This window comes from Lissotriton helveticus, chromosome 12 (assembly GCF_964261635.1).
Source record: "Lissotriton helveticus chromosome 12, aLisHel1.1, whole genome shotgun sequence".
NCBI lineage: Eukaryota > Metazoa > Chordata > Amphibia > Caudata > Salamandridae > Lissotriton > Lissotriton helveticus.
In genome coordinates, this window is record NC_136073.1 from 919871809 (window position 1) to 919892274 (window position 20466).

General features: G+C 48.1%; 1 protein-coding gene across 4 annotated transcripts in view; it reads left to right on the forward strand.

The window, feature by feature from the left end:
• LOC144798280 (uncharacterized) overlaps positions 1-20466 on the forward strand; it is a 2046403-nt gene that overhangs the window by 344463 nt on the left and 1681474 nt on the right. For 3 of the 4 annotated variants that reach the window (XM_078669053.1, XM_078669054.1, XM_078669052.1), the window contains exon 4: positions 12213-12263. The exons of the other annotated variant lie outside the window; for it this stretch is intronic. In XM_078669053.1, the coding sequence (XP_078525179.1) occupies positions 12213-12263 (51 nt within the window). The remainder of the gene's footprint in view (positions 1-12212; positions 12264-20466) is intronic. 4 annotated transcript variants of the gene reach the window in all.

A 20466-nucleotide genomic window follows, 5' to 3' on the forward strand; every position in this document is an offset into this window, starting at 1 on the left:
GGGCACTCCAGCCCCAGCTCTGGCGCGAAACTGGACAAAGGGAAAGGGGTGTAACCACCCCCTTCTCAGGTCCACCCATAGGAGGGACCTAGTCCCTTAATCCAGCCCCCTTTCTTTGTATAAGTATAGGAGCTGTGTCCCCAGGCCTTTAGATTATCCTGGACGAATCTTTGAAAGACATATCTTGGACCTTCGACATTCCATTCTGACTGGAAGACGGGAGACATCTCCCTTGTGGTCAAGGAGTGACCACCCTGTGTAAACAGGCGCCAACAGTAACTTCGCTGGTCTGCAGTTTCAAGGCTCCCTTCCGAACCCGAAGACTCTGCGACTCAAGAACTGGACTTCCAGACTTCTCTGACCTCGGCCCACATCCACAGCAAAGCTGAGACACGTGGCAGACACGAGAGACGTGACACCGGACATCTTGGCCATCCTGCATTTTGCTACCTGCACTCCTTTCCTGAAGCCTCAGTAAGTTGTGCATTGGTGTACGAGAAGACCCAGCCCCGAGCACCATTTGCACCGAAGCTCAGGCCCCCACACTCCGCGAGTGTCCTCTGGGCCCCGCCATTACATTTGTGCACGACGTGTCTTCCCGGTTCCTTGACCCATGGCTAGTCAGTCCCCTGAAGAGGCCATCTTGAATCTAACTTGCTTCCCTGGTTGCTTCAGGCTTGCTCCAGCTTCCCTGAAAAGGAGAAGCACCACAGACCTTGCTGGTCTGCAACAGAGCCAATCTCGACATCCTGTGTGGGTTGCTGTTGTCAAGGCTTGATGGGTCCAATCCGGATACTGACGCTGCAGTCATCTAGATCCATCGTGGGACAGCTCGAATCCAGCTTCTGGACATCGTCGATGCCTCCTGGTCCTCTTGGCTAAAGAGACAAACTCACCTTCACCTTAAAGCACCCGACATCGCCTGGTTCCTTCCTGGTAACTGGCTAGTGACCCAGACTTTGTCCCCTCTGCTTTCAGGTTCTTCACATCTCCGATCCACCCTTGGATCCATCCGGACACTTCTCTGCTCGCCTGCAGCACTTCTTTACATCTCTCCATAGAAAACGACGACGCAACCAGACACAAAAAGACACCTATGCATCCTGCTTCCCTGGGTGAGGTAACAAGAGTACGCCGGTGCTCCTGTGGATCTTGACTCTCGAAGTGTCCTAGTTTAAAAGGGTTCCATCCTAGTCCATCCGGAAGTGTCCTTAAACTGTAACTTTGTAACTTTTACGAACTCCATAGAAAGTCAATGGGAACCCGCGCCTGTGTTGAGACACGGCACGCGGCTCCCGTGGGTCTCCTACTTCCTAACCTTTGGTTGTTTAGTGTAGCCCCAGCGATTCTACAGGCCCTAGGCCTGCTTTCTAACTCTCACGTGGTACTTGTTCCACTTTCTTAGTATATGGTTTGTGTGGCCCCTAGGGCATACGTATACTGTTCAACTTATCGTATATTAACTGTGTGACTTGTATTGTATTTTTACCTCTGACCTCATAAAGAGTGCAGAGGGGTTGTGTTTAGAATAAATACATATATATTTGATATATACCTTGTGTGGTGTCCTTTCATTTGGTATTCAAGGGATTATATATGGTAAAAACAACTTGCTTAACTCGCCTACTGAAGTCTTAGCCTGAAGACTGCTGGTTCATGCTACTACTAGGATAGCTTGTCTTTATGGTTGACTTTACAACCACCATCAATAAGGGTCGATTAGACTGGTGCAAGGTGCCCACTAGAACTAGTGGACATCATATGCCAGGCTAACTTCTCCCAGAGTGTGACCATCTCCCAGACCGTCTCTCACTGAACCCTGATGATGGGTCAGTAGACGGTGTAGCCTTGGCAGGCAGCCTCACTGACCAGCAGCAAACTGATTGTAGAAAAGTTTTACAACAGTTCAGGCATACGTTCTCACTGACTCCAAGTCAGACTACCTGGTACACTCATGTGAAGTGGACACTGGGGACAGTCTGCCTGTTAAAAAGATTTACAGTCAACCTGATCATGCCAGGGACTGTATGAGTGTTAACTTCTCAATCCTCAGGATCAGCGTGATGTTATAACAAGGCCACCTCCAGATCTAACCAAACCCAGATTGCTGTAATAGCCATGGGTTAAGGAAGGATCAGGTGAGGGCAAAAAGAAAGGCGGGGAAGGAAGGGGACAGCGGGGAGGGAGATCTGAAAAACACAAGACAAAGAAAAAACATTGGTACCAGACACTCTTACTCCTGTTCCAATTAACAATACAGTAACATAAGATGTACTCATCTACCTGTAAAGAAACTAAAGGGACGGTGTAATAGAAGATACAACTCTTCACCAGCCTCAGAGCCCTGGACGGATATGAACAGTGCTACGTCCTCCCTGTAATACACAATGAACACCTCTCTTATTCTGTACCCTTGTATAACCGTAGTGCAAGAATGAAACACTATACTATTGTACATACCCCGCGACAGAGGGACTTGTCGGGACGTAAAGGAGAGTCTTAAGCCACATCCGAAGGACCCCTGGATAAACAGTACCCAAAACAACAAAGTCAAGCAACCAAGGGTTACGTCACCCGATAATAATAATCAGTACAGTACCTGTGTTTCTCCACTCCGTACTGAATATGGTCCTGAAGGGCACTGATTCAGTTCAATACGAGAATCTGATTTCCTGTGTACTAGCCGCAAGACGCAGGCACAGCATACAGAGCAAGGCTTACCACTCGCGGTAAGATTAAATACATACAAGAATTCGTCCTCCGCACGAGCCGAAGCAAGAAGGCTCACCAACGGAGGGCAAATGCGGTAGCAAGACACACTCGTGGAGAACACTCCACATGGAACGCAATTCGTCCTCCGCACAAGCCGAAGAAATAAGGCTCACCAACGGAGGACAACGGCGAAAAAAATTCGTCCTCCGCACAAGCCGAAGAAAGAAGGCTTACCAACGGAGGGCAAGGAAATCCTTGGTAACTGCTACGGGAAGCAACTCACTCCAAGAGCTCCGAGTTCAGGTCGATAGAATCCAAAATATCCGACAAGAGGAACAGGAAGTGTTCCTCTTTTATAGTACCGCCTCTAGATAGGCGCTAAGCAGTCTGGGACATGTAGTTGTTTAATCCGTATGACATCCAGCCGGATGACTACGTACTGAGGCGCTCACAGAAACCTGACAGTACATCCCCCCTCACTGAGAGCGCCGAAGAGGGCCAGGACGAGACGGATGCCGCCTGTGAAACCACGCCACCAACCGAGGCGCATGAACACCAGATGCAGGTTCCCAAGAGTTCTCCTCCGGGCCGAACCCCTTCCAAGACACCAGATAACGAAGGCCCCTGCCGTGCCACCGGGAATCGAGGATGCCGTCCACCTCGTACTCCAAACTGCCCTGTACAGCAATCGGCTATGGAAGCCTCCGCCCCGAGGACAAGGGCGGCTTCAGCAGGGACACATGGAACACAGGATGGATCCGCAGGTGTCGCGGGAGCCTCAACTTCACTACGACCGGGTTGACACATCGCACAATAGGATATGGACCAATGTAGCGTGGGTTAAAAACGCTGTGCTTCCTGAACCTGATGTTCTTAGTGGACAACCTCACCAAATCCCCCACCTGATACAATGGGCCGGAATGCCTGTGCATGTCCGCCGTACGTTTGTACGCCACTTTAGACGCCCTGAGATTGGTCTGCGCCTTCACTAAGACATCCTTGATGTGTGACACCCGTCTTGCGGCTTCCGGCACACTATCCTCCTTGATGGGATTGATGAAAGGAAGAAAACGGGGATGGCGCCCATAGGTACAGTAGAAAGGCAAGACACGTGTGGCACTATGCGTCGCGTTGTTATACGCCACCTCAGCCAGCCACAAATAGTCCACCCACTCATCCTTGCCTTGCTCCACATAACAACTGTTTCAGAGTCTGATTGAGACGCCCCGTTTGCCCATCCGTCTGAGGGTGGAAACTGGTGGACAAGGCAGTCTCAATGTGCAAAGAGGAACACCAGGACTTCCAAAACTTAGCAGTGAACTGGGAACCCCGATCAGAAACTATAACAGCAGGCAGCCCATGTAACCGAACCACATGAGTCATCAACAAATGAGCCAGATGCCCTGCAGTGGGCACCTGGGGACAGGCAATGAAATGCCCCATCTTGGTCAAGTAATCAATGACCACCAACATCGCGGTACACCCCTGATCCTTGGGTAAACCCACCACGAAATCCAAGGAGATGCGTTCCCACGGAACCGAAGGAGTGGGCATCGGCTGCAAAAGCCCAGCGGGGCGACGATGGTCTGCCTTAACAGTCTCACAAACGTCACACTGCAATATCCATTTCTTGACATCAGGTCTCAGAGAAGGCCACCAACATCGCCGATTGATCAATTCCACTGTCTTTTCCACACCCATATGCCCCGCACTGGGAGAGCAATGACACCACTGATATACTTGTTTCCGTAGAGGCACCGTAGGGACCAGTAATCGCCCATTGTTCACAGGGTAGCCATCATGGAGAATCCACTCCTTGTGGCTACGCAACCAGGTCTTCCAATAAAAGGAGTTTATGCCCCTTAGAATCCCTTGCAGAAACGCATCAGGCTGAATAACACATATCATCTTGGCAGGGTCGATGATAGCCGTTTCTATTCCAGCGTCAGTAGTTCGGATAGATGACTGACGAGTCAATGCATCTGCTTTCCGGTTGTCCGCCCCTGGACGAAAGGTTATAGTGAAATGGAACTGTGAAAAGAAAAGCATCCACCTCAATTGCCTTGGAGTAAGGTGTCTAGCGGTGGTCATGAATTGGAGGTTTCTATGATCGGAGTAAACAGTCACCACGTGACTGGCCCCAATAAGGAAATGTCTCCATTCCGTGAAAGCGACCTTTATCGCCAGGAGTTCCTTCTCGGCGATACAGTAATTAGCCTCAGCTCCATTAAGTTTCAGAGACATGTACGCCACCGTATGCAGCTGACCCGTCTGATCGTGCCTTTGAGAGAGAATGGCTCCAATCGCAACGTCGGAGGCATCCGCCTCGACAACGAATGGCTTGTCCGGGTTAGGATGGGCTAGTATGGGTGCAGACATGAATGCATCTTTCAACATGTCAAATGCCTCTTGGGCTTCCTGATTCCAGACAAAAGGCTTAGCTTTTCTCAGCAGATGGGTGATGGGAGCAACCACTTGAGAAAACTGCTTGATAAAGCGTCTATAGAAATTAGCGAAGGCAATAAAGCATTGAACATCCTTTATGTTCTGAGGTACAGGCCAATCTCTGACTGCTTGAACCTTACGTTCCGCCATTTCCTGGCCATGCGGGCTGAGCATGACTCCTAAAAACTCCACAGTTGATACGTGAAAGTCACATTTGCTCAGTTTGCAGTACAGACTATGCCTTTGTAAGATCTGTAATACTGATTTGACATGTTGGACATGCATGTCCTCTGACTCTGAATAGATGAGAATATCATCGATATATACAATGACATAATGATCAAGTATTTCTCGCAGCACGTCATTGAGGAAGTACTGGAAGGCCGCTGGGGCATTGCATAGTCCAAAAGGCATGACCAGGTACTCGAAAAGACCATACCTGGTCTTGAAGGCTGTCTTCCATTCATCCCCTTCCCTCATTCTCACCAAATGGTATGCGCCCCTTAAATCCAACTTGGTGTAGATGGTGGCTTTCTTCACCTGCTCCAGTAATACATTGATCAAGGGAAGGGGATATCTGTTCTTCACTATCACTGCGTTGATGGCCCTAAAGTCTACGCAAGCCCTCAGTTCCCCATTTGCCTTGGGAATGAAGAAAAGAGGGGAGGCAGCCGGGGATTTGGAGGGACGAATAAACCCCAGTTTCAGCAGGTTATCCAGATAGCCCCTCAGATGCACGTTTTCAGGTTCAGACAATGCGTACAAGCGTCCGCAAGGAAGAACAGCCCCCGGAACAAGGTCTATTTGACAGTCATACTGCCGATGCGGAGGGAGCACCTCTGCTTGCACTTCGTCAAAGACCCCCTGTTATTCCTGATATGACTCAGGCAATAGTACTTCCTTCTCGGCCGCCGTGGCCACATGCTCACCGCAAGCCAGAGCGGACGACGGTCTCTCGTTGACCTCATAACAGTGTTCCCAACAAAAAGACGAGTTCATGGTGATGATGCCCGTACCCCAATCCATCTCGGGATTGTGTCTTTTCAACCAGGGAATTCCTAATATGATACCATATTGAGGGGCATTGATTATACTGAACGTAACACGTTCCTTGTGACATCCATACAGCATTTCCAGTTCCCCTGTATGATAACCGATAGGGCCTAATTCTAGTTTCCACCCATCAATCGCATATATCTCATCACACGTCTCTCTGGGAATTAAGCGTATTCCAACCCTCTTAGCCACCGCCATATCCATGAACATACCTGTGGCCCCTGAGTCCACCATGATTCAGAAAAGGGGGTGGTGATGAACAGAGCGTCTGAATTAAGCAGACCACTCTTACCCAGTCCAAAGATCAGGGCTTGATCCATCACCGTTATTTAGCTCACTGCCCCATCCCAGCTCAGAACCTGAGTCCACCATAGCATGCATTGTAATCCATTCTGCCTGTATGAATAACATGATTTCGATAAACAAATGTTGTGCCCCCACGACACTCTTTAACAAAGAAGGGATGCATACCAGACTCCAAGGAACCCCTTAGTTAACCTTAGAGTCATCTAGTTTTCCGCTGGCTTGTCCACCACCGCTGCTGCCCCTTTATATAGGCGGAACCGAGACAACTTAGGTTTAACCGGGCATTCCCTAACAAAATGCCCTTTTTTGCCACAATAAAGACAGAGCCCGTTTTTTCGACGCTGCTCTTTCTCAGAAGAGGTTAGGGCGGCTCTGACTGCCCCTATATCCATGGGTTCCGTGCCCGTAGCAGGGTTGTTATCCACTGCCTTCGAATGCCCATAGGAGGGGACCGTTCTACCCTTAGCTTTGTGGTCTCCTTTGCGTTCCCTTAATCTATGGTCCAAACGCAAAACCAAATTAATTAAGTCCTCACACCTAACAGGCTGGGGATCGATCTGAGCTATGACATCCTTCAGATCGTCATTCAAACCCTGATGAAATAAGGAAGCTTGTTTTTCATCAGGCCACTTTGTCTCAGTAACAAGCCGTCTGAAAGAATTCAAGTAAGACAAAATGTCTTGATTGCCTTGTCTGAGCTCCAACAGCTCCCTATCGGCAGTGTATGAATCCGCCCTTCGATCGAAGACCCTTGTAAATTCATCTCTGAATGCTACCCAATCATGTATGAGAGGGTCGTCTCTTTGGATCAGAGGAACCGCCCACTGGGCTGCGTCTCCTGCCAAATAAGAGATAAGAAATGCCACCTTGGCCTGGTTGGTGGGAAACGACCTAGGTTTACACGTAAAATGCATCATAACCTGTGTCAAAAATACCTGTACCGAACCCGCATCCCCCTTGAAGCGTTCAGGGTTAGCTAAAGGGACAGCAACAGGCATTTCGACTACCAATGGAGTGGGTGGGTTGGTACCTGAAGTTCCAGCACTAAAGGGATTCCTCTGTATGGTATCCAATCTATTACGCAGTTCGGTTGTCTCTTGTCTAGAAGTGATCAACTCCGACTGCACTACTACTAGGGCAGCTAGGACATCATCCAGGGTGGCCATTATAACACACACTGACCAGGAGGATGTATTCCCTTGGGTCGGATATTCTGTTAACTTCTCAATCCTCAGGATCAGCGTGATGTTATAACAAGGCCACCTCCAGATCTAACCAAACCCAGATTGCTGTAATAGCCATGGGTTAAGGAAGGATCAGGTGAGGGCAAAAAGAAAGGCGGGGAAGGAAGGGGACAGCGGGGAGGGAGATCTGAAAAACACAAGACAAAGAAAAAACGTTGGTACCAGACACTCTTACTCCTGTTCCAATTAACAATACAGTAACATAAGATGTACTCATCTACCTGTAAAGAAACTAAAGGGACGGTGTAATAGAAGATACAACTCTTCACCAGCCTCAGAGCCCTGGACGGATATGAACAGTGCTACGTCCTCCCTGTAATACACAATGAACACCTCTCTTATTCTGTACCCTTGTATAACCGTAGTGCAAGAATGAAACACTATACTATTGTACATACCCCGCGACAGAGGGACTTGTCGGGACGTAAAGGAGAGTCTTGAGCCACATCCGAAGGACCCCTGGATAAACAGTACCCGAAACAACAAAGTCAAGCAACCAAGGGTTACATCACCCGATAATAATCAGTACAGTACCTGTGTTTCTCCACTCCTTAATGAATATGGTCCTGAAGGGCACTGATTCAGTTCAATACGAGATTCTGATTTCCTGTGTACTAGCCGCAAGACGCAGGCACAGCATACAGAGCAAGGCTTACCACTCGCGGTAAGATTAAATACACACAAGAATTCGTCCTCCGCACGAGCCGAAGCAAGAAGGCTCACCAACGGAGGGCAAATGCGGTAGCGAGACACACTCGTGGAGAACACTCCACATGGAACGCAATTCGTCCTCCGCACGAGCCGAAGCAAGAAGGCTCACCCACGGAGGGCAACTGCGATAACAATTCGTGCTCCGCACAAGCCGAAGAAAAAAGGCTCACCAACGGAGGGCAACGGCGAAAACAATTCGTCCTCCACACAAGCCGAAGAAAGAAGGCTTACCAACGGAGGGCAAGGAAATCCTTGGTAACTGCTACGGGAAGCAACTGACTCCAAGACCTCCGAGTTCAGGTCGATAGAATCCAAAATATCCGACAAGAGGAACAGGATGTGTTCCTCTTTTATAGTACCGCCTCTAGATAGGCGCTAAGCAGTCTGGGACATGTAGTTGTTTAATCCGTATGACATCCAGCCGGATGACTACGTACTGAGGCGCTCACAGAAACCTGACAATGAGGACTGAAGTTCAGAAGATGTTATAATTGGGAGTTATTGAACCCTCAAGTGTCCCTTGGGCTAGTCCAGTAGTCTTAGTCCCCAAACCTCACACCCATAGAGGCAAGAGAGAAATTAGGTTTAGTGTTGACTACAGGGGTCTCAATGCAGTAACTAGAACAGATGCTCACCCAATTCCAAGGGCAGACGAGCTTATAGATACTTTGGCCTCAGCCATGTTTCTGAGCACATTTGACTTGACAGCTGACTTGACAGCTGATGATGCAAAGCCAAAAACAGCATTTTCTACCCCTAGTGGGCACTACCAGTTTTTGGTGATGCCCTTTGGCTTGAAGAATGCACCTGCCACTTTTCAAAGGTTGGTGAACAAAGTCCTTACAGGCCTGGAAGACTATAGTGCAGCATGTCTATGTGATATTGCGGTCTTTAGCTCCACCTGGGAGGATCATCTGATCCACCTAAGAAATGTTTTTTAGGCCCGGCAGGAAGCCGGCCTAACTATTAAGGCCACCACTTGCCAGATAGGGCAGAGGCAGGTTGTGTACTTGGGCCACCTTGTGGGTGGAGGCCAGGTTCAACCATTGCAGAGCAAAATTCAGACCATCATGGACTGGGTTGCTCCAACCACCCAGACTCAGATCAGAGCTTTCTTTGGCCTTATTGGGTAGTATAGAAGATTTGTCAAAGGTTAGGGATCCATAGTGACCCCTTTGAATGACTTAACTTTTAAAATAATGCCATAGAAAGTTCAGTGGACAGTCAGCTGTCAAAAGGCATTTGATGACCTGAAGCAGGCCGTGCACTGCTCCCATTATGCAAAGTCCTAACTAATCCAAAGAATTCATTGTCCAAAACAGATGCATCTGAGGTGGGAGAAGGGGCTGTGCTATCACAATTGAATGATGAGGGTCAGGATCAGCAAGTAGCTTTTATTAGCAGAAGGCTGATCTCCAGAGGGAAACGTTGGTCAGCTATTGAGAGGGAGGCCTTTGCTGTGGTTTGGTCTCTGAAGAAGCTAAGGCCATACTTGTTTGGCACTCACTTCACTGTTCAGGCTGACCATTTGCCCCTCTTATGGCTAAAACAGATGAAGGGTGAAACCCCCAAACTTTTGAGGTGGTTCATTTCCCTACAGGGGATAAACTATACAGTGGAACATAGACCTGTGAGTAACTATACCACTGCATGATGGACTCTCCAGATATTTCCACTTCAAACTTGAAGACTTGACTTCCCAGAGGCCAACCGGAGCTCCCAGCAAAGCTGAGACCCATTGCCCTCGTGGGGACCATGGAACCGGACATTGCACATTTGCAAGTGCGTATGCGTTTTGGCAATACTTGAGGTTGTGCTTTGGGCTACTTGTAGTCCAAGCCCCGAGCACCATTTCTACCGAAGATTACTGGCCTACACTCACCCAGTGTCCTGTGGGCTGCTATTGTGTGATTCCTCTTGAGGTCCCATCGCGATTCCTGGTCCGTCGACTGGCGGGTCCCTGTGAAGGCAACTCTAACTTTCAACGGGCTTACCTGGTTGCTCCAGATGTACCCTGACTCTCCACCACTTGGGGAGTCACCAGGACCTTGCAGGTCCACACCGAAGTATCGTTTCTCTTCCTGCGTGGATTGCTGTTGTGTTTAATCCGAGCACCGACGCCGCAGCACTCAACATCCTTTGTGGGACAGCTCAAATCCAGCTCCTGGCCGTCGTCGACGCCTCCTGGTCCTCGTGGCTGCAGAGTCAAGCTTCCCCTCTGTGTACCTAAAGCACCCAACATTGGTGGGCATTCATCTATCGTGCCTCTGGTCACTGGCAAGTGACCCGGACTCTGTCCCCTCTGCTTTCAGGTTCTTTACATCTTCGATCCAGGCTTGGATCCCACCGGACACTTTCCTTCTTCCCGGCAGCAGCACTTTGCAGCAGGTCGCCATTGAAAACGACGATGCGACCCAACACCATTTGACACTTATGCACCCGGCTTCCCTGGGTGAGGTAACTCGAGTACTCCGGTGCTCCCGTGGGTGTTGGCCCTAGAACCCCCTAAGCCTAAAGGGGTTTGCTCAAAGTCCCCTCCGAAGTGCCCTTAATATTTAAATTTCCAACCGCGACTTTCCCCATAGAAGCTAAAGGAGCTCGCGGTTGTGTTCTCACACTGCACACATCCCCCGTGGGTCCCCTGTGTCACTACCGTGGGTGGTTCCTTGGGGTCCCGGCGATTCTACAGGTTGTAGGCACTGTCTAGTCAAGTCGTGGTTCTTATACCACTTTCTTAATATATGGTTTGGTCTCCCCCTGGGGCCCATTGTATATTGTACTATTTACTGAAGTTCTATTGTGTTGATATTGTGGGTCTTGTTCTCTAATCTGTAGAGAGTGTGCACAGAACACATCGCCACATATTTGCTTGTCTTATTTGAGAGGGAGAGAACAATTCGTTCTCTATTACTGACTCTCTGCCACCAGAGTCTGGCAGGGCAGTTACATGATTACCATTAAGTAGCAAACTCCCATAATGCACAGGTCCCATCTCCTGAGCATATAGGACAGAGTGAGGGACAGAGCTGATGCCCCTTTGCTCTTCTCCCTTGTGTCTTCTTTTTACAGAACTGGGTGGTACGGCCTCGCTCCCCACCCTTGTAACACCGAGGGCCAGGATTTACAATGGGTCTAGTCGCCCCAACTTGATTCTTGGTGGCTCTGGTGCTATTTAGTTGGGCAATTTCTCAGTTATGTCGCGTTGGTGTTATGGGTTTATTTGGTTTCTCAAAGTCTGATTGGGCCTACAGGACTGAGCACGAGCAAATGTCGTGGCCGTCTCTACAACTAGTTTCAGGGTTCAAGGGAATTTCTAGATAGATTTGATCCATAATCTCTTTTTACCCAATACATATTTCTGTAGAAGAACCGCAGCCTCTGGCATGGCCCGTGCTCCTCCTTGTCCCATCCCTGCCACGTCTGTCCCTCAGACATTTTGGTCATGGTTCAAACACAGTGCGGTCGATTGTCTTGAGCCATATGGTTCGTGTGGGTTCATTTCAGCTTTCTTTGGCCCTCCTTGAGTTGATGTATAATGTTCTCCATCTTTGGTCAGGCGGCCTCATGCCCACATTCTCCACCACGTGTCGTCCACCTGCCACTCACCGGGTAAGTGGAATAGATTCACAGTGAGGCGAGGTGTGCTTTTAATTCACTCGCTGTATTGTCATGTGCTGCAACACACATTGATAGGATTATCCTCTGGAGAATAATGGTTCTCTTCTGTTCCTTCCCCAGGTCCACAGTCAGGAGTCCTCCCGCCCGGTGTTCTTGGGACAAAGAGAACAGGTAAGTTACCCAGTGTTTCCTGTTTTGTGTAACACCTTCCCTGTCGGCTGGTGCTTAGGACGCACAGGAGTGCAGGGTTCTGGGGAATCAGTGGTCGAACGGACCCGTGCTCAGATAATTAGAACTCCGGTTCCTGGGACCCCCGGGTGGTTGTGGTTCCAGGAGTCTGGGTGGCTCGCCCTCATAATGTTTGTTTCAAAATGTTGTGCCTGCATTCTAAAGAAAGTGACAGCCAGCATCACCGAGAGGCCGGGAGGGAGTTGGGAGGACTAGGCGCAGATGAGCTGCTCTCCTCCCCGACGCTGCTCTGCCGTGGAGGGTCATGGGGCCAGTCAGGCCTTGCACCCACTCCCTGCCGGCACTGCTGGCAGTGAGGAGGGAGACCCTTGGATGTTGGGTGGAAGGCTGAGGCCTCACACATTTTCATACGATGATGTCTCTGTTGCCATAGTTTAACAGTTTAGCAATTCTAGGTGTGAGGGGACCTCCGGGTGGAAATGGTGACACCAGGACCCCATGTGTCCGTTCAACTCAGGACTTGGTAGGACTGTTGAAACTAAATGTACCTCCTTTAAAAATTTCTAAGTGACCTGATGAACCGTGGAAAAAAATGGATTTTGACATTTCTGGTCCCTTCCTTTGTGACCACATGGGTCACAATATGCATTGGTGCTTGTGGATTACCATACCAAGGGCCGGATGTAGGTCGGTCGGTAACGGTATTTTCGGCCGTTACCGACCAGTATTTACGAAATGGTATGTAGGGCCACATATTTTACAGATTCGGTAAATTTACCGATCGGTAAATTTACCGAATCTGTAAAATACCGAATCGGTATTTTTACCTATTCGATAAATTTGATATGTAGGTGGGACTCTTCTGAGTCCCACAACCCTTACCGAATCTGTATTTTACCATCAAATATATTTGATGGTAAAATACCGATTCCGGTGTGCACGACCAGACTTAGACTGGATACCTTTTTTAGATTGGTTGTTTTTCCAACGAATAAAGGCTGGGAACTAACGTTGCCCCCATGTCCCTGTGACGGGAAATCTGTACTGTCCAACATACATGTGATCATGTTCTGTAAATTCTACCATCCGCACAGAAAATGTTGGCTTCTCCCCATATTCAGGCGGTGGGGTCTCAGACAGTGTCGACCAGCATTCTATCGACTGCAATTGCTAGAGTCTGAAGAAGTGTGTTATGCAGCTCTAAACTTTTTAAAATGCATCATGAACCATAGAAAAAATCTTTAAAACATTTTTTCTGAAGAAATAACAACATTGAATTGCACTACTATTTTAATATGCCTGCTTATAATTCATTGTATACTGTCTTTTCTACGAACCTTTTTAAAAGAAAAAAAAAATCACTGTATAACTTTTACTTTTTTATCAATTGTATTGCTGTTTGTCTCTTTTATGGTTTTCCTTGTGATAAACCGAATAAAGATTTGTTATATACATGTGTGCATGCACACCTGTGCCATATGACAGGCAGACCTGCCCTTAGGGCAGGTATGCCTGCCACATGGCCCCCGAACCTTTTTTGGGGGTGCTAGAGGGTGTCAAAGTGAAACCCCCTGCACCCTTGTCAAAATCGGTATTTACCGATTCGGTAAATACCGACCGGTAATGCCCCATTCATTCCTATGGGCTTCAAAGCCCATAGGAATGAATTGAGCATTACCGGTCGGTATTTACCGTAAATACAGATATTTACCGATTCGGTAAATGGAACATCTGGATGTTCCTACATACCCCCCCTTCTTATATACCGATTCTTAATCACCGAATCGGTAAAATTCGGTAATTAAAAATCGGTAAATAAGTTCTACCTACATCTGGCCCTAAGTGGCCAGAAGTGACATTTGTGTAATATTCTACTACTAACATTGTTATGGAATTTAAAAAAAAGTTTTTGCCATAGAGGGTTGTCCTGCACTTCTTAGTCCAGATAATGGGGTGCATCTTACTTTAGAGATGGAAAATGTTCTTAAATGCCATATGTGACAACCTCTTTATATGAACCACATGAGAATGGTCTTGTTGAGTGCTTTAACAGAGTTTTAAAGGGTTATGTTTCTGAGGTGGTTTGGAGGTGATTGGAAAAAATTAATAAGAGAGGTTGTGGTTATGTCGCATCACGTCACATACCATTACTGAGATTAGTCCTTTTCACCCTTTAAAAGGAAGAGATCCTGCTTCCAAGGTTTGCTCTTGGTGGTTCAAAGAAAAGTGTATGATAAATGATTTTTCTGATAAAAAGACAAATGATGTTACACAAAGGGTGGAATCCAAACAAGTCAAAACAACAAGTGGAAGACAAAATCCCATGATCTCAAAGTGGGTGATTGGGTTAAAATTAGGAAACCAGGTTTCACTAGTAAATGCTCAGAAAGATTTAGTAAGGCCATGAAGATTGGTGAAGTTTTTGATAATATTGTCATCACAGGTGATGGAAAGTTGTGAATGTTAAGCGTGTTGCCAAACTTCCTTTTGGATCAAATGTTGTAAATGTTGATAATGATTCACCAGAGTATTCCTTGATTAGAATTGGTGATTCTGGTCATAGGTTAAATCCAGAATGTATGTCAAGCTCACACTCTGAAGCACATTATAGTTCCGAAAACACTGTTGCTTCTAGGGTTAAAGATTCAGATCGTAGTAGACGATTTCCTAGAAGACTGTCTGAATTCGTCAGATAATCTTATAGTTTTTTATTTTGGTTTGTTTGTTTGAAAAAAAGGAGATATGTTATATTTTGCGCTTAACAATGCTTGTTATTTGTATCTCTTCGTTGTTGCATTACCTCAGAGTGCATTTTACAGTGTGTTAATGTGTGTTCTAATTCGATCTGGAGCCCTGAGGCTGCTGCCAGGTAGAAGAGTTCCGTTACGCTGGCCCTTCTTGCTGGTCAGTCGTGCTATGGTTGCTGTGCTGCATTAAGAAATTAATTACTTTCAGAACCACCTGGATTCATTATTTCAACAAGAACATCAGTTACACTGTTGTGCTCCCTCACTCTTCCGAAGCAGCTCAGAGCTTGGGATATCCGCTCATTCAGGGAGGCCCACAGTCTGATTGTTGCTCCGCACACCTCTTTCTTCTGCATCTTTGGCTGGCATTTAAGGAAGTGGGATGTTTCTAAAAGTCCATCCTCAGGGCTCAAAAGTCAGGTTTCATCTTTGTCTGTTTTGTTTCAGGTTCTTCTGATCCGCTTCGAGTTAACCCTTCATCAAACACACAAGAGTCAGTATTTGCTTCTAGCGCTGCATGGGTATTCCCTGTTGCAGCAGCACTATGTGGCTCAGTCCGTCATCAGTGTCCACAGCTGCAGCACCCTCTTGGGCAGCAGTTTTCGGTCGTACAGTATATGCGACTGGCTGTCAAAATTTGCCCACAGGGAAGGCTCTGGGTAGCCGCCCTTTAAACACCTGAAGAGTAACCGCTCACACCTGAGGCAACCGGGTTTTTTTTCCAAGACTGACAGAACTTTATTTCCCCTGTAAAAGTGAAGCTGGTGGCAGAAGAGGGGAGAGGAGGTGGCCTAACGGCTGGGGCGCTCGACCTGGGACCAGGAGGAGCCGGGTTCGAGTCCCGGGAGTGTCGCTCACACATCCTGTGATTCCGGGCATGTCACTTCACCTCCCCGAGCCCACCAAAGGGAGTCATTGGGCTGAGCTCCTGGTATCCCGCCCTCGCCTGTGGTGTGAGGGGAGCTTGCATTGCCGCAGCTGGCGGGGTTATTAAAGTCAGAGATGCCCCCGCAGCAGCATGTGCCCATGGTACTCGCTGGGGCAGTGTTTTGCATCCTTTGCTCGCTCTGCTGTGAAGCTTCGTGCGTGGGGGACGCTTGCCTACCTGCTGCTGCCTGTGGGGTGTCTCAGCCCCCCTACTGGGATTCACCCCTTTGCTGTCTGCACCCTGTGCACAGCAGGGAACCCCTGTGACTTTCACAGCATGGATGTGAATGTGATGGTTTCATATCTGTGCTCTTCCCTTCTCTGCTGTCTCGGAGCGGCCAAGCCTCACCCACAGGGTGGGGCTCTTTCTGTGCAGGGGGCAGCCATAGCTGCCAAGGTTCTAGATTGCTTATGTGTAGGCTGTGGGGTTTTAGGTTTAAACCTATAATAACTGATAAAACCCCACTGAAAGATAAATAGCCCTCACCGGTGAAAACATATAAACACTGAAAAAACACCTGCACAACCACAAACTAAATGCATTCACAGAACGGAAAAAGAGAGTGAAAGAGACATTATTTTCTTCCTGAAGGTGTCAATACAATGTAACTTTCTTATACAAGCTAGCAGTAAGGAAGACTGGCTAACATTATTCTGCTTGAGTTTTGTTCTTTAAGGATGCCACAAAAAGTTTGTTTCTTCTTCCTTTTATTTTTTTTCAGTTTTGTGCCCTTTGGTCTAAAGATGCAGGGTTTAGTGTCATGTTTTAGGTCTAGTTTAATTATTTTATAAACTGTAGAGAATCAGAAAATATCAAACTCATATTTGATATTTTGGCTGCATTTTATTCTTTCACTGATAGGTAAAATGGCTGGTTTCATAAAAATCTTTCCTAATATGTGTCATCACATTTACCCACAGAGAATGGGTAAAAACCCTTAATACATCAGACCATAGTTTCTAGTGGGTCAGTATTGATAGTAGGTGAATTGCCAACACCTCAGGCTTTAAACATTCAATGCAAGGTATAGTGACAAGTTTATATATCACCAAGCATCTGGGATAGTGGTGAAAACATGACACCAGACTTTTGGAAAGCATTGAACTCAGTGTCACTTGTAATGCTCTGCAAAAAAGGTTCTTTCCAAGTTCAACAAAGATTAGAGTGATATTGTTTGTTTTTGCAGTGATTCAGCTACTTATATAAAAAAGTTGTGTGATGACCTGTCAAAATTGATACCAGAGCTGAAGTGATTCCCTGTAGGAGATCCTTCCCACTTGTTAGATGGTATGCTGAAAGCATATTTACCATCTTCAGAGTTAATGAGGGATGCTATTGACTTTTTAGTCCATTCTGGTGCACTGTTTTCTTATGCACAGGAACTAAAACGCAAATATTTATCATTTCATGCTTTATGTGGCATCAAAGAAAGAGTCATCCCAACTGTGTCCCTTAGCTGATGGTTCTCAGCCCATGGGGCTATGAATGCTGAGAGGGCCTTTTCACAGAAGATTACATGGAAGGAAAGAGCAAGCGCACATGACCCAAAGACTCGCTGAAGAAGTATTGTATGGCGTACTACAATAACATTAATTTGCAAAAATCTGTTTGGACCTCATACACACTATATGTACACTGTCTATATACCATGTTCTTTCAGTGCAGAAAGCAAGCAATAATAAAAGCGAAACGTTCCATAAACACTGGAAAAACACTTTTTCTGTTGTTTTTAGGGGCGCGAAAATGTGTAATCACTGATAACAACTGTGTTTTAAGATATTGAAAACACTGAAAAAACCCCACCAGAATTTACCAAAAATAGAAACTGAAAACAGGAAAGCCTACTTATGTGTGACACTTTTATAATTTCAGTGTAATTATGAGTGACATACAATGACCATGAGTGACACTTTTCTCGCGATCAAAATCATGCATTAAAGTCCCCGGAAACAGACTTGTTTCAGATATTACATCCATTTGTGAAATGAGATACTCTAAGGAACGCTATTGCATGAGCTTTTAACGTATTATTTCTAAATACACAGCACCCTCCGACCCCCTCAAGTCAGCAGCACAAGGTGTGGCTAAACCACAAGTAACAAAGGGATCTCTGTGACAAAAGCAGTAACCCACTGAGCGAGCCACATAAAATGCAGTTCTGTGATAGGCTGGTACACGTTCTTTGCAGCAGGCACATTAACCCTCTGTGCTACTTCACGAGGAGTCAAAACTGCCAGAAGAGGAACACTCTGACCCCTTTCCATCGATCTCCAGTGTTATCTTTGTTTCATCAACTCTAACTGTGCTGCTGCTTTGGACTATGTGGAGTCACAGTCACTGGCTGCAGACTGCAGTGAAGACAGGAGTCACTGGCTGCAGACTGCAGTGAAGACAGGAGTCACCTGCCGATGTGGAGTCACAGACACTGGCTGCAGACTGCAGTGAAGACAGGAGTCACCTGCCGATGTGGAGTCACAGTGACTGGCTGCAGACTGCAGTGAAGACAGGAGTCACCTGCCGATGTGGAGGGCACCGGCTGGCACAGGGATAGAGATGAGGCTCTTCTCTGCCACTGCAGCTGAACCGTATGTGGAGTCACAGTCACTGGCTGCAGACTGCAGTGAAGACAGGAGTCACCTGCCGATGTGGAGTCACAGTCACTGGCTGCAGACTGCAGTGAAGACAGGAGCCACCTGCCGATGTGGAGTCACAGTCACTGGCTGCAGACTGCAGTGAAGACAGGAGTCACCTGCCGATGTGGAGTCACAGTGACTGGCTGCAGACTGCAGTGAAGACAGGAGTCACCTGCTGATGTGGAGTCAAAGTCACTGGCTGCAGACTGCAGTGAAGACAGGAGCCACCTGCCGATGTGGAGTCACAGTCACTGGCTGCAGACTGCAGTGAAGACAGGAGTCACCTGCCGATGTGGAGTCACAGTGATCCCCTCTTCACTGCCGTGCTGAGTGGTCGCTCCCCAGTCTCACTGCCGAGACCTGGTATCGTTGTGCTGCATTTGTAATTTTATTTGCCAGAAGCTTATTTGCCTTGTGCTGCCCTGCTCGCTGCTCCGCTTTACTTGCGCTGAACCTTCCACATTTACTTTTACTTTCATAGCGCGATAACCCCCGGCGCTGTTCTCTGCCCTCCCCTCCGATCTTGGTTGTTGTTGTTGTGCTCGGTCAGCGTCCTCGTGAGCCCGCCCCTCCTCCCAGCTGTGCCGCCCTCCCACTGACTATATACAGCGCTCTCATACCTGGAAGCGCTGTGATCCCCTCTTCACTGCCGTGCTGAGTGGTCGCTCCCCAGTCTCACTGCCGAGACCTGGTATCGTTGTGCTGCATTTGTAATTTTATTTGCCAGAAGCTTATTTGCCTTGTGCTGCCCTGCTCGCTGCTCCGCTTTACTTGCGCTGAACCTTCCACATTTACTTTTACTTTCATAGCGCGATAACCCCCGGCGCTGTTCTCTGCCCTCCCCTCCGCTGCCATCTTGGTTGTTGTTGTTGTGCTCGGTCAGCGTCCTCGTGAGCCCGCCCCTCCTCCCAGCTGAGCCGCCCTCCCACTGACTATATACAGCGCTCTCATACCTGGAAGCGCTGTGATCCCCTCTTCACTGCCGTGCTGAGTGGTCGCTCCCCAGTCTCACTGCCGAGACCTGGTATTGTTGTGCTGCATTTGTAATTTTATTTGCCAGAAGCTTATTTGCCTTGTGCTGCCCTGCTCGCTGCTCCGCTTTACTTGCGCTGAACCTTCCACATTTACTTTTACTTTCATAGCGCGATAACCCCCGGCGCTGTTCTCTGCCCTCCCCTCCGCTGCCATCTTGGTTGTTGTTGTTGTGCTCGGTCAGCGTCCTCGTGAGCCCGCCCCTCCTCCCAGCTGAGCCGCCCTCGCCCCTCCCCCTCCCCACAATCCATATATGACAGAAGCCCATGCGCGCAGCGTCCACGCGCAGCGGTCGCGCCGAAGGTGCGCCAAAGGTAAGCCCGTCTACGCCCGTCCGCGCCTGGACCGCGCCCAGCGCCAGACCCCCTGGTCTTCGCAATATCCAGCCTTCCCGCATTACTTATGATGCCTCCACCCTCCTAGCTCTTGACCCCGGACCCATGGACCCTTCTCCTGCAATTCCTGCAAGTTCGACGGCACCAAGACCAACTCCTCTGCCCACATGTCCCCACCGCCGCAGTGTGTTGCGGAGCTGGTCCTGGTTGCATTCCAAAGTGAGGCACCCTCCTGATCCCCCCCCCCCCCGATACTAAGTGGACGGGGGGCTCATTCCTTCGGAAAGGCGGGGACGGGCAGTTAGACAGCGACACATAACAAGTTAGAGACAAAAATTATCTCTATTGGTTGGTAATATGCCCCATAATTCCTTTAACAAACTAGACAAAGGGAGGGGTTCTACAGGTTTAAACAGGACTTACAGTTTGGTACATTTATACCATGAACATATAAAACATAATGGGGCATATTACCAACCAATAGAGATAATTTTTGTCTCTAACTTGTTT